Here is a 19178-nt window from a genome sequence, read left to right as displayed (position 1 = left end):
TAACTTTATGACTAGTAGCGATTTAAAGGAATTACCTCTATTTCCCCTATTGGGCCCCGCCCCTTTGGCCCCTTTGGGGTCAGAGCCACCATTTATGCAAAATCTGTTCCCCTTCCCCCAAGGATGTTTCTGACCAAATTGGATTAAAATCCATTCATAACTTTATAACTAGTAGCGATTTAAATGAATTAACTCTATTTCCCCTATTGGGCCCCGCCCCTTTGGCCCCTTTAGGGTTAGAGTCACCATTTATGCAAAATCTGTTTCCATTCCCCCAAGGATGTCTCTGACCAAATTGGGTTCAAGTCCATTCATAACTTATGACAAGTAGCGATTTAAAGGAATTACATCTATTTCCCCTATTGGGCCCCGCCCCTTTGGCCCACTGTGTACAACGAAGTGACGTCACGAAAATGTTTTACTGAAATGAATCCCCTAAGTGTTCTTAATATATAACTTCCTGATCTTCAGTGAAATCTGACTTTCCGACAGAATATTTGTTAACTGTCACGGTCTAGTTATTCGACAGGATATTTTTTCTGCAGCTATGCGTTTTAAACAGTGATGTAGTGATGAGTGAACAATTGTGTATCCATCTGCCATACATACGTCTCGGAACAAATAGACACGAGCACAAATGATACAACCTGAATCGAAAATACCCTTATACATTACTGCCAGAATTTGTCACATAAAACTCCCAATTTTTTTTTAACAAAAAACTTGAAATTTAATTCGTAAAATGTGACAATTTAGACTAAACAGTTGTTAACCAGTTTCATGTGTAATGATGAATTTTGGGAATGTCATACACATACACGGAGTATGAATTGAGTCTGGTGTCACAGTGGATAGTGTACCGCCTTTCACCGAGACAGCTGGTTTCCCTGATGAACATATCCTGGTTTACCTCGCCACTTCACCATGGCTATAAACATGTTTGTACATAAAATACAATGGTTTATGAGCCTCGTTTTATTCCTTAGCAAATACGGAAGGTTCGTCAAGACTAGTTGGTCAAACCATTCTGGGAAATTTGAAGTATGTTTATAAACAAATATTGGAGGTTTATATTTGAAATAGTGTTTTTAAATAACAAAACAGTGGCGCAAAATGACTAACACCAGACAGGCTCTTTATCACTGGGCTCGCAGTATAGCTCAATATTTGTGATAGACAATACAATTGTTAGAGAAAAACAATAAAGTATGAAAAAGGATCCGTTTAGTTAACGTGTGTTATCACAAGATCGCACGGTGAGTAACTTATACGTAGCATAGGGTTTGCTTAAAATGCATCATTTAAACATTTTTTTCAAATAATTCATTAAAACAATAAGTCAAGTCTATCACCCATACACTTCAAACCTCGTAAAGTAATATATCTTTATATATACTCGAACATTCCCAGTTCTGATTTGTTTGGTCAATTGTCTAGTATATAGCGGCCCATTCAAGAAGAATAGTGGAGTGACTGCAGTTTTGCTTGTTAGTTTTATTTAGTTTAGATACACGATATATGTTCCCCTTTGGAACTGCTCTCCATCCAATCCCAGCCATCTGAAAGGTTTCAACAGCAATATAAAACAATAATATATGTTTATATATATATATTATATCACATAACTTTTCATCGTGTTTTGTATAGTGACAAGTGGACTTTATATTTTTATGTAATTATATCATTGCGTATTAATGACATCCGGGCGTTTATCTCAATGCAATTATTATACATTGCAACTTATAAAAAACAACATAATAATAGTTAGTATATTAAAGAAACATGTTTATTTCCACATATTTTGCAGTAAAGTTATCACAAGCAATCATTATCAGAGGTAACAAAATAAAGTCTATCTTTCTTATCCAGCCCATCAAGGTCTCCGTTCTCCGCTCGTAGTATATATAGTAAGGGTGTCGTGCACATCAAAAAGCAGGACGATATTAAATTTGTTCAAAGTAATGGTAAGTTCTCATGAATGTAAAATCATGTTAATATGGTATCAGACACATGGTTCAAATTGCTTTTAAATAAATGATAGATACTTAAGTACTGTAAATGAAGCCTGTTGATACAACCAGTGGAATTGATGTCTGTTGACGAGTATTCCTAAATTCATTCAGCATAATAGTAACTTTTATTAGATGTAAAATATCCGGTTATTTGATTACACTTTCTCTATGGAAATGGTTTCCTGCAGATTCAAAGGATCCGGAATGAATAACAAATATCATATGTCCCTTAAAATAGGCAATCGATAAAGTTTATGAATTGCTTGTAAAAAATCAGATATGTAAAAATAAGAAAAGCGCACCTTATACATGTACTATATTTCACAGAATATCGAGGAAGATGATGAAATATGATACAAAGATGATAAAATTAAATGCCGTTTAAAACATGAGGAAGGGTATTGCACACTCATTCAACAAAATCAAGTAAGATAATAACAAGACTATGACATATATTTACCAGATTATATTTATACCAATCTGTGGAGTGATTTCTTTGTATACAAATGCGAGTATGTTTGTGTACAAATATGTGAATATGTAAAAATGTGTGCATTTTGATAATAAATGTGTGAATGTTTGTGTAGATATCGGTATATTGGTGTACATATCTCAGTATGTTGGTGTACATATCTCGGTATGTTGGTGTACATATCTCGGTACATTGGTGTACATATCTCAGTACATTGGTGTACATTTATCAGTACATTGGTGTACATATCTCGGTATGTTGTTGTACATTTCTCAGTATATTGGTGTACATATCTCGGTATGTTGGTGTACATATCTCGGTATATTGGTGTTCATATCTCGGTATGTTTGTGTAAATGTCGGTATATTGGTGTATATATCTCTGTATGTTTTTGTACATATCTCAGTATATTGGTGTATATATTTGTTTATCATGCCGTCACATCATGTCTCCGTATATTGTATATATCTTAACCAATATATCGCCTTATTTCTTTGTATCATTAGGCCTACTCTATAAATATTGATATCATGATTATGTAAAGTTCTTATTCTTTGAAAATAATTGTTTCAACCGGTTATGATTTTCTTCAGAAGTCGAATCCCGTGTTAACCACTATTTTAATGTATGTTTTTGTCATCATGATTCTGTTTTGAGGTCAAATTCCTTGCCAACCGTTGTTTTAGCTTCTCTTTCTTAACACAATTTCAGAGATCGAATTGATTGCCAACCCTTTGTCTACACCTATGTACAATATATGTAACCTAAGTATATCTTCAAATAACACTAATCAAAGTATAATAAACATTCCAACACAAGAACACAGTAAAAAATCTGAATAAAAATAAAACGGCAAAAGGCCAATAAATACCGATAATTCACTCATATTAATCACTACATAAACCGAGCACGATAAAAGAAAATAAATATGTAACAAAACAAGTAACAAAAAACATAAAGCTAATTCCACCATACAAATATATTTGCATGATGAATAATGAACACCAATTCCAAGAAAAAAACATGACTAGATTACTTAAACTATCATATACATGATATACATAATACAAGGAAACCATTGTCTTACTAGTAAAACTAACAAAAGATCAATGAGCAGTATTATTTTTGTTTAGTTGGTTATTTACGTTATCAGCCCAGGAGACTTCATGAACCTATGATACAAATATCACAGGGAAATACTCAGAGGGATTTTATTAATTACTGTAGATATACTTGAGTTCAGAACAAAGTGATAATAGAGTATAACTCTTATGTTTTGAGGAATACATCCCTTTTAAAGAAATAACTTAAATGCTGTATAAAATCCTTCACAGTACATTTTACATTCAGTTCTGGAATTGAAGAAAGGCAGGAGGTATGGAAGTATAATCAGTGTTGTAAAGTCTAACTAATCATCGATCATATACATTAAAAATTCTGATAATTTTTACAAGTACATATTAACATGTGATTCACGATACAAACTTCCTTTCGGAACATCTCTGCTGATAAACTTATTTCAAATACATGCTAACATATTTTTTTTAACATTTTGGCATTAACACATTTCCTCTTAACAAGATAATTAAAAAAAACATAATTGTGTATGGTATTTCAACATATAGAAAAGACCAAACGACAGCTAAACAGTCCATTAAATTACAATATCAATGTTCTCCATTGTTGTACATCGCAAAGCCCATTAGAAAATAGAGGCTGATTGTAGTAAATACAAATTAATTATAAAAACAAACACATCAGGTAAAATTCTCCGGTTAGATTGCTGTGTCAACAACCCATCACAATCAATATTCCATTTACTGTTCACAATACCTTTAATTCAGAAGGTATTATCACAACCAAACACAGTCGAGTAATGTCACTGATCACGATCAGATTTGAAGGACTGTTTTAAATTGCATGTCTTTAAAAGACATTGCCTACACAAATTGTGATACATTACTTGAAGCAATTCATGATAGGATCACTCCATGTGTTTACCAATGTTGAAGCGTTGCCACATCAAAGCATATACATGTAGTACGTGCACTTAAAAAGATGTTTTTAATTGACTAGATGTAAACATTACTCGAAGATAATTTGTATAAGCTATAACAGTCCAATTCGAAGATAATTTGTAAAATCTATCAAACAGTCTAACTTGAAGATAATTTGTATAATCTATAACAGTCCAATTCGAAGATAATTTGTGTAATCTATAACATCCCAATTCGAAGATAATTTGTATGATCTATAACAGTTCAACTCGAAGATAATTTGTATAATCTATAACAGTCCAACTCGAAGATAATTTATATAATCTTTAAAAGTCCAATATTAGCATTTACTATTTTTTCTTTTTAATTAAAAAAAGCTAGTACTAACATGTCGAATCATATTCAAACAATATATATTAGCTTCTACAATATCTTCACAACTGTCGGTAAAACAAATATGAAACAATGTAATACTATTTTCATTAATTAAATCATTAGCATAATATCAAAACATTCTGTCAAGTATTCAATCATATAACTAACTTGCTTTTGAAGCAAAAACGATAACCATTCTACATGTCATATATACTTAAGGACTGTCAAATAGTCCGCGACTATTTATTGTGGCTATTACATAGGTAAAAAGCTCTACAAATGTGAGCTATTGTCTTTTCTACTTATAATGTAACCATCTCTTTAGTGGTTACAGTTCAAAATTAAAGTCTCTTCACGAAGTACCTACTACTGAAACAGGAACAGTATGGTCAAGGACAAGACAAGTCTCGACATAGGAATGATAGGGCCGTGACAGGATAAAATTGGCGTATCGGATCTGTGATCTTGGCAAAGCTTTATACGCAAACACGTCAATCACTGAACATCTTCGAGGATAAATGTCGTCAAAACGTAACCATTTTCCATGTAACTGTAATTTGCGAGTAGAATTGATAGATTAAGTATGCAAGGATCCTCTTTCCGATGACATATCAAATCAAATACACTTCGTAAAATACAGTATTGTCTTCTATTCATAAACATTAACATTTTGGAAAAATGATAAAGCATACTATGAATTGTAAGACGTTTTGTCTTTAACAATTCGAATTCGCATGGTCCATGGAGGGTACTTTTTGTACATACGGTGGGTGGAACATTCACAAACTGTTTCTTAAATTCAATTACATGTTACCAACATCATTCATCTGTAAAACATCATAAAACAGCTTAGACGAAAATGTCTAACATATTGGAACACGCTAAAGGTAAGCCTTCTCCATGTTGTAAAACATCGCCATGTGACCTAGGTAAGGATGTTAATTTACCTCCCAGCAAGGTGACGATGTCATTGATCTCTGAAGACAGTGACCCATCATGTTAGGGAACATGGAAATATGACCAGTGTAGGGAGGCCATTCGTCATACCACGGTACCTTTCAGACCCTCAACTGGACAATCCATTCCTTGATCGCCTGGTACACTATCATCAACACTTTCTAAGTGAAATAGAGGATGTCCATTGCCAGTGGGAGTACAAGGGCTGGTCTCTTGTGGAGGTTGTGAAGAATTATCATCGTTATCTTCATCTGAGTCATCATCCATGTAGATGATTGGGATCTGTAAAGGTAGGTTACAATTATACTTATTAATATATTTAAAGCAGACATATGTTTATAGTTAGATTTCATCTATGTTAAGATAAATCGAAATATTAAACTTCGAAATCAATGGTTTATAACATTTACTTATCCATTCACTGACATCCTGCAATACCACAAGTGTTGATATCACTCGGATGGAGAAGAGACCACCATCTATGGATATGCATGCCTTACTATAAGCAGCTGGTCAGACGCTATAAAATATGCGTTACATGTGAACTTTCATGATTATTTCCCTCTTACTCTGTGATAAAGAAATATATATATTTATATAGCATTTTACATTATATCAATCTGTCTCTCGTACTCATTGGTACAGTCTTCCTCCTTATCCAATTTCTAAACTAAATTTTCGCGGATGAAAAATACCGACTATCTGTAGGAACACGTATTCTATTACTGAATGCGTTCGCCTCTATTATCCGACACTATACGGACACACGTACCCTACCACTGGAATACTTTCGCCTTTAACACGACTCTAAACGGACACATGTACCATACTACTAAAAAAAAAGTTCGCCTCTAACATCTGACAATATACGGACATACGTACCCTACTACTAAACAAGAGATCCCAGAGGGATCTTGGCGCCCACCATTGAATGATCTTCATAGGTTCCATGTCAGATTGATCTTTTCTCTACTTTTCCCTTCCTCTAAGTCTTACTAATCTGTGTAAATTCAGAAACAGCCCTCTAGTACTTTTCAAACAAGGGGAACCTATATATAAAATTTAAGATTTAGCGATAATGGCTGTCTGTCATGATGTTTTCGGATTGGTCCCAAAATGCAACATCAGGGACCCAAGGGAATCTACACATGAAATTTGAGAAAGATCCCTTCAGTACCTTCTGTAAAATAGCGATAACAAACTTCAATTGTCAAAATCCAAGATGGCTTCAAGTCGGCCATGTTATTTTCCGATTGGTCTCAAAATGCAATATGCATAGCTAGGCACCAAGGGGAACCTTAATATGAAATTTGAGAAAGATCCCTTCATTACTTTCCGAGAAATAGTGATAACAAACTTCAATTGTCAAAATCCAAGAAGGCTTCCTGTCGGCCATGTTGTTTTCCGATTGGTCTCAAAATGCAATATGCATAACTAGGCACAGAGGGCAACCTTCAAATGAAATTTCAGAAAGATCCTTTCAGCAATTTCTGATAAATAGCGATAACAAACTTCAATTGTCAAAATCCAAGATGGCTGCCTGTCGGCCATGTTGTTTTCCAATGGATATCAAAATGCAATATGCATAACTAGGCACAAAGGGGAACTTATATATGAAATTTGAGAAAGATCCCTTCAGTGCTTTCTAGGAAATAGCGATAACAAACTTCAATTGTCAAAATCCAAGATGGCTGCCTGTCGGCCATGTTGTTTTCCGATTGGTCTCAAAATGCAATATGCATAACTAAGTACCAAGAGGAACCTACATATGAAATTTGAGAAAGATCCCTTCAGTGCTTTCTGAGAATTAGCGATAACAAACTTCAATTGTCAAAATCCAAGATGGCTGCCTGTCGGCCATGTTGTTTTCTGTTTGGTCTCAAAATGCAATATGCATAACTAGGCACCAAGGGGAACCTACATATGAAATTTGAGAAAGATCCCTTTATTACTTTCTGAGAAATAGCGATAACAAACTTCAATTATCAAAATCCAAGATGGCTGCCTGTCGGCCATGTTGTTTTCCAATTGGTCTCAAAATGCAATATGCATAACAAGGTACCAAGTGGAACCTACATATGAAATTTGAGAAAGATCCCTTCAGTACTTTCTGAGAATTAGCGATAACAAACTTCAATGGTCCCTTCAGTACTTTCTGAGAATTAGCGATAACAAACTTCAATGGTCAAAATCCAAGATGGCTGCCTGTCGGCCATGTTGTTTTCCAATTGGTCTCAAAATGCAATATGCATAACAAGGTACCAAGTGGAACCTACATATGAAATTTGAGAAAGATCCCTTCAGTACTTTCTGAGAATTAGCGATAACAAACTTCAATGGTCAAAATCCAAGATGGCTGCCTGTCGGCCATGTTGTTTTCCGATTAGTCTCAAAATGCAATATGCATAACTAGGCACCAAGGGGAACCTATATATGAAATTTGAGAAAGATCCCTTCAGTACTTTCTGAGAAATAGCGATAACAAGAATTGTTTACGGACGGACGGACGGACGGACCACGGACCACGGACGCAGGGCGATTTGAATAGCCCACCATCTGATGATGGTGGGCTAAAAAAAGTTCGTCTCTAACATCTGAAAATATACGGACATAGTACCCTACAACCGAAACAAAAGTTCGTCTCTAACATCTGACACTATACGGGCACACGTAACCCTACTTCTGGAATACTTTCGCCTCTAACACACGTCTATATATGAACACGCGTACCTACTACTGGATTTCTTTCGCCTCTAACATGATTGCGTGGAGATGTACGTATCCTATCATAGAAATAGTTTCAATGATGTAAAAAAAACAAGCTATCTGGGGATAAACGTACCCTTCTACTGGAATAATTCAGCTTTCAGTTTCGTTGATGTAAAAGATAGATTTATTTAGAGATTACATTGTCTACTTTAGAATAGTTATTCCCATCTCACATTTGTTCCTAAGTTATTAGAAACCGTCTCATCCATTTGTCTGTTTTGACAACAAAGTATGTTTTAAAAACTCTCATTTTCTTTGATGTCAAAGACTATCTGGGTATACACATACCCTGCTATTGGAATCCTTCATTATTCCACCTCTCACCCTCCTTGACGTTGAGGCGGTAGAGCTATTATCTTCTCCGTTTGACTTTGCAGAGTTTGAAGTGCGCATGTCCAAGTCGGAAGTGTCTGCCCCTGTTGGCTCGCCCCGTTTCCCCATTGAATTGTGCTGGTGTAGCCTCCTCTCATCAATGAGGGGAGACGCTTGTGGGGACAAGGAGCTTGGCCGGATCAAGTAGCTGATGGTGAACAAGGCGTGCAGGTCAGTTCAAAGTGTGTCACATGAATTAATGGTTAATGGTATTATCTATTTCCATAATGACTTTCTCGTCTGAGGTTTGCTAAACTGACATCATCTTGGAATGAAAACGTAGTCAGAACCTTTGATTTTGTCTATTTTCAACATTTTAATTCCAAAATTATTGATAATAATATGACTGGTTGAGGATGCAACCATTACCTATGGACATTGCTCCCCCGCAATTATTGATACTTTAGAACAATTTTACAAGACTAAATTTCCCCCAAAGACATGCAGCTTCCCGTATGTGAAACATGTACAAATAGTATGACTTTGTCCCCACCACTTACATAATGTCATCCAGTTCAAGACGTAGGTCATAACTAGGGTTGACAATCACATAGGAAATGTTATTGCGCTTCTCATTTCCGCAATCTGTTAAAAGGAAACACCTTATGTAACATGCTGCATATGAAATATCAAATAGTCATGACTGTTACAAGAGTGAGGCTAATATTCAGATATGTTACAGAGTTTTGGTACATATATAACCAGCGACTGGAAGAACGTGTGAAAATTTGATCCAAAATGCATAAAGGCTTTTCTAGTAAAAACCATGAAATACATTGTAATTTAAAATTATAAAGCTGAGTCTAAGCCTGATAACAAGGTGCAAAAGTTAAGACTGAGCAGGTCTTGATTTAGTGTTTTGTAGAATTTGGCTGGTATTACAATGCAGAAAGTTCAGGAAAGAAGAAATTATGGCGGCATAGAGGCTACCATAACTGTCTAAGCACGGGATTTACACGGCGTGTTCACATTTTCCTTCCTGTGGAAGAATGCGGAAACATTGGTATTTTGATCTTCACACAAATCTCTATAAAATTCTAATATTACTTTTTTTAATTATTTTATTTTTTAATTTTAGTGCTGCGTACAGGATACGGACTAATGTATTTACAGGTAAGTGTTAAAAATACTGACGATTGTAATTACAGGTAAATGCTACCAATACTGCCTAGAGTAATTACAGGTAAATGCTACCAATACTGCCTACAGTAATTACAGGTAAATGCTACCAATGCTGCCTACAGTAATTACAGGTAAATGCTAACAATACTGCCTACAGTAATTACAGGTAAATGCTACCAATACTGCCTACAGTAATTACAGGTAAATGCTACCAATACTGCCTACAGTAATTACAGGTAAATGCTACCAATACTATTTGGAGTTATTAAATACATCATCAAATTTAGTTTTCTGAAATTATCTTTCGGAGCTTTGTAAAACTCAAAGCGAATGTCATACTTTAAACAAAATTGAAGAATACATGTACATGTATATCGCAAACTATAAATCTTATTTCACGTCAGGGATGATCCTGATAATTAATGGAAATTAGACACAGCAAGTTTTTATCCCTTTTTTGGAAATATAATGAAACAATTCATACTACACTATCATATTTATCCTTTCAAACAATCATTTAACCTATTTATAAATAATGATTATATTTATGTCAAAGCGAGCCCTGCTAAGTTAGTGGTTATCAACTTGTCCCTACCACCATACCGAAACAGGCGATACATTGAATTGGACGTTTGAAATAACAAACTATGACTACTTCAAATGTATCGCACAAAAATAATAAAAATAGAATAGTTTGGTTAAATGTTTGGGAAATAATTCATGCAGGATTGCAACTGTGACAACAGCAGCATACAAGCACAACAAATATGATAGATGTATTAACATTGTTTAAATCTACATATATACGTCCTGTACTACTACGATATTGTATGTGCCCTCATAATACTGGCATGCAACTTGTAGATCAGAGGTCGACATTAATTCCTATATATGTTAGTATATTAGAACAGAATTTTGGGACATCGTCCTGGTAAATAGCAATACGTTTGTCTGAAAATCATGAATTTAATATCTTGGTGTGTGAATCAATAACTGCACTGGCAGTATTGTTCTAAGCTTGTTCTAATGACGTGCAAAGACATAAGGACTGTTGTGTACAAGTAGGTATAAAATTATAATGTAAATTTAGGTACAAGGTTGTAATGTACATACAGGTCTATAATTGTCATGTATTTTGGCTCTAAGATTATTATGAACATGAATGTCTAAACTGGTCAGAAACTGTCATGTACTTGTAGGTCAAAGACTGTTATGTCCTTGTAGATGAAACAATATGTACTTGAAGGCCTTAGACTGTCATGTATTTGTAGGTCAAAGATTGCCATGTACTTTAAGGCCTAAGACTGCCATGTACTTAAAGGCCTAAGACTGTCATGTACTTAAAGGCCTAAGACTGTCATGTACTTAAAGGCCTAAGACTGCCATGTACTTAAAGGCCTAAGACTGCCATGTACTTAAAGGCCTAAGACTGCCATGTACTTAAAGGCCTAAGACTGTCATGTGCTTGTAGGTCAAAGATTGCCATGTACTTAAAGGCCTAAGACTGTCATATGCTTGAAGGTCAAAGATTGCCATGTACTTAAAGGCCTAAGACTGTCATGTGCTTGAAGGTCAAAGACTGCCATGTACTTAAAGGCCTAAGACTGTCATGTGCTTGAAGGTCAAAGACTGCCATGCACTTATAGGTCAAACAATATGTGATTGAAGGCGTAAAACTGCCACGTACTTTTAAGTCAAAGACTGTCATGAACTTGTAGGTCAAAGACTACCATGTACTTTAAGGCCTAAGACCGCCATGTACTTAAAGGCCTAAGACTGGCATGTGCTTGTAGGTCAAAGACTGCCATGTACTTAAGGCCTAAGACTGTCATGTGCTTGAAGGTCAAAGACTGTCATGTGCTTGTAGGTCTAAGACTGCCATCTACTTAAAGGCCTAAGACTGTCATGTACTTGTAAGTCAAAGACTGCCATGTGCTTGTAGGTCAAAGACTGTCATGTACTTAAGGCCTAAGACTGTCATGTGCTTGAAGGTCAAAGACTGTCATGTGCTTGTAGGTCTAAGACTGCCATGTACTTAAAGGCCTAAGACTGTCATGTGCTTGAAGGTCAAAGACTGCCATGTACTTATAGGTCAAACAATATGTGCTTGAAGGCGTAAAACTGCCATGTACTTGTAAGTCAAAAACTGTCATGTATTTGTAGGCCAAAGACTGTAATGTGCTCGTAGGTCAAAGACTGTCATGTGCTTGTAAGTCGATATTTTAAACTGTTAAGTGCTTGCAGGTCAAAGACTGTCATGTGTTTGTAGGTCAAAGACCGTCATGCACTTTAAGGTCAAAGACCCATGTGTTTGTAGGTCAAAGACTGTCATGTGGTTGTAGGTCAAAGACTGTCATGTGCTTGTAGGTCTAAGACTGTCATGTGCTTGTAGGTCTAAGACTGTCATGTGCTTGTAGGTCAAAGACTGCCATGCTTATCATTGGCTTTGGTGTAGAAACTATATGTTGTTTAAGGAATGAAAATAAAACAAAAGACTAGAAATTATGTTGAATATTTGAAAAGTCAGATGTTTGAAGACAATTTGATAAACATAGTACTGACATTGAAATTGATGTTAGCTCCATCATGGACTTCTTCAAATAAAAGCAAATGGATATCATCTACCATGTCAGTGACGTAAGCAGCCACATACAGTATTGACAGTAATTCAAAACAATGAATATTAACTGTGATATCATTCTTCGGAGACAGAAATGTGTGCTTTTATGTACAATATGCAAGGTAATGTGCAGGATATCAATGTTGATAATTTTTGATTAACAAGTGTCGGGTATATTACTTGTGCTATACAAAGTGTAAATGCCCCTACCCCTTTTTCTCCTGTAGCGCGTCCTACTATCTGAAAAATGGAAAGCAACAGATGCATAAATAAAATGACAAAATTTGCATGGGGTAACATACATCACTAGGAACATAAAGCCTTTTTATTTTTTGCAGAGTTATATCTAATATAATGATATGAAGATACCTATAGAGTCAGTCGCACACTAGCTGTAATCATAAAAAGTAGAAAATTATAGAAAAAGGTAAATAACTTTAATGTTCAAAAATGACTTAGTTTATCATGTTTATCTAGGTCTGAAGTTGCTTATTTCTTAAATTCAAAAAAGAGACAACTTACCATAGATTCCATTTCAAATTTATTTATAATATTAAGATAACCAAATTCTACAACAATTGTATGTCCTCAACAATATTACAAGCCAGCAGTTAGGTTATTCAGGTCAGTGCACAATAATGTTCACATCTCACTACCAAATTTTATTTCCAGACATAAGTTATATTTAATTTCACTAAATCCCTGTAATTTTTTATACCAAGAATGTGTACAACATTAGTACAAATGTATAGACAATATGGTACCATATAATAGACAAAAGTCTTTTGAGGAGAAGCATCCTGTCAAACTGTGCCAGTCTTCAAACTGATCTTCCATATCATCGTAATAAAAGAGGCTGACAGAGTTAATCCCCCATATAAGAAGTCAATCTTACAGCCTCTGTTAGTTAACAGGCTGGAGAGTGAGGAGCACTGACAATTGTGGTAGTATAATATATAAAGTAGTATAATATATAATGTAGTATAATATATAAAGTAGTATAATATATAAAGTAGCATAATATATAAGGTCAAACAACTTTACATGAGTATGTTTATTTGATGGAACAGATTATCATACTTTGATAAATATGTGTTTTTTTTTCTTAATATAGCAACAGCAGAAGAAGATATTGACAGAAAATGCTATGAGGGTTAATCATCTGGGTGATTTACAATAGACTGACACAGGCATGCAGTTATAAAGGACAAAGTGGCAGCAACTCTTATAAAATTGGTAAATTCACAACTTCTATATGACAAATAGTTTTCTTGTTACTTTTAATGTGACCGAAAAAAAAGTAAAGGAAAGAGTAGAGAATGGGAGTGAGTGAGGTAGAGAGTGGGAGTGAGAGAAGTAGATAGTGGGGTAGAGAGTGGGAGGGAGAGAAGTAGAGAGTTGGAGTGATTGTGTTAGAGAGAGAGGGAAAGTGGGATAGAGAGTGGGAGTGAGAGGGGAAGAGAGTGGGAGTGAGTTGGGTAGAGGGTGGGAGGGAGAGAAGAAGAGAGTTAGAGTGAGAGAAGTAGAGAGTTAGATAGAGAGTGGGAGTGAGAGGGGAAGAGAGTGGGAGTGAGTTGGGTAGAGGGTGGGAGGGAGAGAAGAAGAGAGTTAGAGTGAGAGAAGTAGAGAGTTAGATAGAGAGTGGGAGTGAGAGAAGTAGAGAGTGAGAGAAGTAGAGAGTGAGAGGGGGTAGAGAGCAAGAGTGAGTGTGATAGAGTGGGAGTGGGGTGGAGAGAAGAATTGGGATCAAGTGGGGCAGACTGGGAGTGAGTTTAATATCGAGTGGGATAGAGAGTGGGATTGAGTGGGGTAAAGAGTGGGAGTTAGTGTGATAGAGAGTGTGATAGATATATATAGTGGGATGAGTGGGGTAGAGAATGGGAGGGAGTATGATAGAGAGTGGGATCAGAAATGGGAGGGAGTGGGGTAGAGTGGGAGTGGGTGGGTAGAGAATGAGATGAAGGAAGAGAAAGGAGATCAAAATTTTTGAGAAATGGAGAGAAGGAAGAAAAAAGAGGCAAATAAGAAGACTGGAAAGGGAGATAAGAGTATATAAACATAATGCAAAGGGTGAGATTTTCAAATATAGGGTAAAAATAAAGGGTTTCAGAAAGGGACATATTCAGAGTTAAACATATAGTAATGGGAATAAGATCTGTCAAAACTATGGGGATACAGGCGTGTTCATTATCAAATTGAATTTGCGTCAAATTTTATTTAGTGAGAGAAGAATATAAATTCTTGAGAAAATGAACTCTCATCATATTAAGCTTGTTGTGTACCATAATCTGACATTGGCAGGCCTAGACTCTGCATTCGGGACTTGACCATTTGACTAATCTCGTGTCGCTCTGGTGTCATGTGAGCATCATTTTCATCATGTTCCAGTCCCATCATACTCAGTGATACCTGATGGTAACAATAGACAAGTCAGTAAGGCTTTATCAACAACATACAAAAATAACTTTTACATTTAATACAGAAATGTGTGAAAATTAAGATATTGGCAAACAAATTCCTATATAATTCAATTTATTTTAAACTTTGTCATGCTTCAATTATTCCATATATATATAGATATCAACTGAATTTGATATAATATGTTATAATATTAAGCTATATTATAAAGCAGAGACAGAGTCATCATTATTTGATACCATTTGCACATTAAAAATGTAACATTTAGGACTGATTAGCAAGTTTAATACATGTTATAAGGTGGGGTGCCATGCTATGGTGTCCAGGTGATCTTTCAGTGTGCATGATTAATCTATAATGAGTCTGTAATGGCCCAAACATCTGTGACATTTGTCCTCATTATGACCTCCACTGTTGTGAGGACGTATGACCTCCACTATTGTTAAGACTTATGACCTCTACTGTTGTGAGGATGTATGACCTCCACTGTTGTTAAGACTTATGACCTCTACTGTTGTGAGGATGTATGACCTCCACTGTTGTGAGGACGTAATACCTCTACTGTTGTGAGGTCGTGTGACCTCCAATGTTGTGAGGACGTATGACCTCTACTGTTGTGAGGTCGTGTGACCTCCACTGTTGTGAAGGATGTATGACCTCCCCCTGTTGTGAGGACATATGACTTCCTCTGTTGTGAGGACATATGACCTCCACTATTGTGAGGACATATGACCTCCACTATTGTGAGGACGTATGACCACCCCTGTTGTGAGGATGTATGACCTCCAATGTTGTGAGGATGTATGACCTCCACTGTTATGAGGACGTATGACCTCCACTGTTGTATGGATGTATGACCTCCACTGTTGTGAGGATGTATGACCTCCACTGTTGAGGATGTATGACCTCCATTGTTGTGTGGATGTATGACCTCCACTGTTGTGAGGATGTATAACCTCCACTGTTGTGAGGACGTATGACCTCCACTGTTGTGAGGACGTATGACCTTCCCTGTTGTGTGGATGTATGACCTCTACTGTTGTAAGGTCGTGTGACCTCCCCTGTTGTGAGGATGTATGACCTCCATTGTTGTGTGGATGTATGACCTGCACTGTTGTGAGGATGTATGACCTCCACTGTTGTGAGGATGTATGACCTCCACTGTTGAGGATGTATGACCTCCATTGTTGTGTGGACGTTTGACCTCCACTGTTGTGAGGATGTATGACCTCCACTGTTGAGGATGTATGACCTCCATTGTTGTGTGGACGTTTGACCTCCACTGTTGTGAGGATGTATGATCTCCACTGTTGGTAGGACATATGACATCCCCTGTTGTGAGGACGTATGACCTCCTCTGTTGTGAGGACGTATTACCTCCACTGTTGTGTGGACGTATGACCTCCTCTGTTGCAAGGACGTATGACCTCCACTGTTGTGAGGACGTATTACCTCCACTGTTGTGTGGACGTATGACCTCCAATGTTGTGTGGACGTATGACCTCCAATGTTGTGTGGACGTATGACCTCCAATGTTGTAAGGACGTATGACCTCCACTGTTGTGAGGACGTATTACCTCCACTGTTGTGTGGACGTATGACCTCCAATGTTGTGTGGACGTATGACCTCCAATGTTGTAAGGACTCATGACCTCCATTATTGTTAATTAAGACATATGACTTCCACCATTGTTGTTGGGGTGGGGAAGGGGGGACACAATGTCCTGGAAGCTAAAGATTTGTATCAATCCAGAAGAATCTGCCGTAGATACAGGTGTATACAGGAGGTCTCATCAAAAATCCAGGTAACATATGGGTAAAAACGACGGTTAGCCCAATAGGAGATTCATTCAATGGCCTGATTAATTGGAGAGCATTGTTTACATGTTTCAGCTATAGGGTAGGTTTTGATAACAGCTCTTATAATATGGTGATAATTTACACTGTGTTACACACTGGCATCTCTTTTACTATATTCATTGTATTGATTATTACACATAGGGATATAAACATCCCCTCATACAAGCAACATATACTTTTGGACATTTATACAAAATAATGTCATATATCAAGCTGAAAACAAGAGGCCCATGGGGCCTGTATCGCTCACCTGGTTGGATTTGACCAAATGTCAAAATAATGTTCATGTTCAATTCCTTTTGTTTGTTAACCTCAAACAATGCTATTTATGGTTATAGCGTGGGGATCCCAACTGCTTTAAAGAAATAATGAAGTCCAGACTCTCTGTGTTTACAACATGCATTTATAACTTTATGACTAGTAGCGATTTTAAGGAATTACCTCTATTTCCCCATTAGGCGCCTCCCCTTTGGCCCCTTGGGGGTCAGAGTAACCATTTATGCAAAATCTGTTCCCCTTCCCCAAAGAATGTTTCTTACTAAATTGGGTTCAAATCCATTCATAAATTTATGACTAGTAGCGATTTAAAGGAATTACCTCTATTTCCCATATGGGGCCCCGCCTCTTTGGCCCCTTGGGGGTCAGAGTAACCATTTATGCAAAATCTGTTCCCCTTCACATAAGAATGTTTCTGACCAAATTGGGTTCAAATCCATTCATACCTTTATGACTAGTAGCGATTTGAAGGAATTACCTCTATTTCCCCATTAGGCCCCGCCCCTTTGGCCCCTTAAGGGTCAGAGTCACCATTTATGCAAAATCTGTTCCCCTTCCCCAAAGGATGTTTTTTACTAAATTGGGTTCAAATCCATTCATAACTTTATGACAAGTAGCGATGTGAAGGAATTACCTCTATTTCCCCATTAGGCCCCGCCCCTTTGGCCCCTTGGGGGTCAGAGTCACCATTTATGCACAATCTATTCCCCATCCCCAAAGGATGTTTCTGACCAAATTGGGTTCAAATCCATTCATAACTTTATGACTAGTAGCGATTTGAAGGAATTACCTCTATTTCCCCATTAGGCCCCGCCCCTTTAGCCCCTTGGGGGTCAGAGTAACCATTTATGCAAAATCTGTTCCCCTTCCCTGAAGGATGTTTCTGACCAAATTTGGTTCAAATCCATTCATAACTTTATGACTAGTAGCGATTTGAAGGAATTACCGCTATTTCCCCTAATGGGCCCGCCCCTTTGGCCCCTCGGGGGTCAGAGTAACCATTTATGCAAAATCTGTTCCCAATGCCCAAAGGATGTTTCTGACCAAATCGGGTTCAAATCCCTTAATAACTTCATGACTAGTAGCGATTTGAAGGAATTACCTCTATTTCCCCCATTAGGCCCCGCCCCTTTGGCCCCTTGGGGGTCAGAGTCACCATTTATGCAAAATCTGTTCCCCTTCCCCAAAGGATGTTTCTGACCAAATTGGGTTCAAATCCATTCATAACTTTATGACTAGTAGCGATTTAAAGGAATTGCCTCAATTTCCCCTATTGGGTCCCACCCCTCAGGCCCCTTGGGGGTCAGAGTCACCATTTATGCAAAATCTGTTCCCCTTCCCGCAAGAATGTTTCTTACCAAATGGGGTTCAAATCCATTCATAACTTTATGACTAGTAGCGATTTGAAGGAATTACCTCTATTTCCCCATTAGGCCCCGCCCCTTTAGCCCCTTGGGGGTCAGAGTAACCATTTATGCAAAATCTGTTCCCCTTCCCTGAAGGATGTTTCTGACCAAATTTGGTTCAAATCCATTCATAACTTTATGACTAGTAGCGATTTGAAGGAATTACCTCTATTTCCCCTAATGGGCCCGCCCCTTTGGCCCCTCGGGGGTCAGAGTAACCATTTATGCAAAATCTGTTCCCCATCCCCAAAGGATGTTTCTGACCAAATCGGGTTCAAATCCATTCATAACTTCATGACTAGTAGCGATTTGAAGGAATTACCTCTATTTCCCCCATTAGGCCCCGCCCCTTTGGCCCCTTGGGGGTCAGAGTCACCATTTATGCAAAATCTGATCCCCTTCTGCCAAGGATGTTTCTGACCAAATTGGGTTCAAATCCATTCATAACTTTATGACTAGTAGCGATTTAAAGGAATTGCCTCAATTTCCCCTATTGGGCCCCGCCCCTCAGGCCCCTTGGGG

The 19178-nt window shown here is 37.1% G+C and overlaps 1 protein-coding gene across 5 annotated transcripts in view; it reads right to left on the bottom strand.

Annotated features, from left to right (window-relative positions):
• Positions 1-1764: 1764 nt before the first annotated feature.
• Positions 1765-19178, bottom strand: part of LOC117318987 (potassium channel subfamily T member 2-like) — a 203242-nt gene continuing 185828 nt past the window's right edge. For all 5 annotated transcript variants that reach the window (XM_033873919.1, XM_033873916.1, XM_033873903.1 and 2 more), the window contains 5 exons: positions 14979-15105; positions 12907-12936; positions 9455-9539; positions 8871-9102; positions 1765-6095 (listed from right to left, as the gene is read on the bottom strand). In XM_033873919.1, coding sequence (XP_033729810.1) covers positions 5898-6095; positions 8871-9102; positions 9455-9539; positions 12907-12936; positions 14979-15105 — 672 coding nt within the window. In that variant the 3' untranslated portion in view covers positions 1765-5897. The remainder of the gene's footprint in view (positions 6096-8870; positions 9103-9454; positions 9540-12906; positions 12937-14978; positions 15106-19178) is intronic.

Source organism: Pecten maximus, chromosome 2 (assembly GCF_902652985.1).
Source record: "Pecten maximus chromosome 2, xPecMax1.1, whole genome shotgun sequence".
NCBI lineage: Eukaryota > Metazoa > Mollusca > Bivalvia > Pectinida > Pectinidae > Pecten > Pecten maximus.
This window is presented reverse-complemented; position numbering and strand designations above follow the sequence as displayed.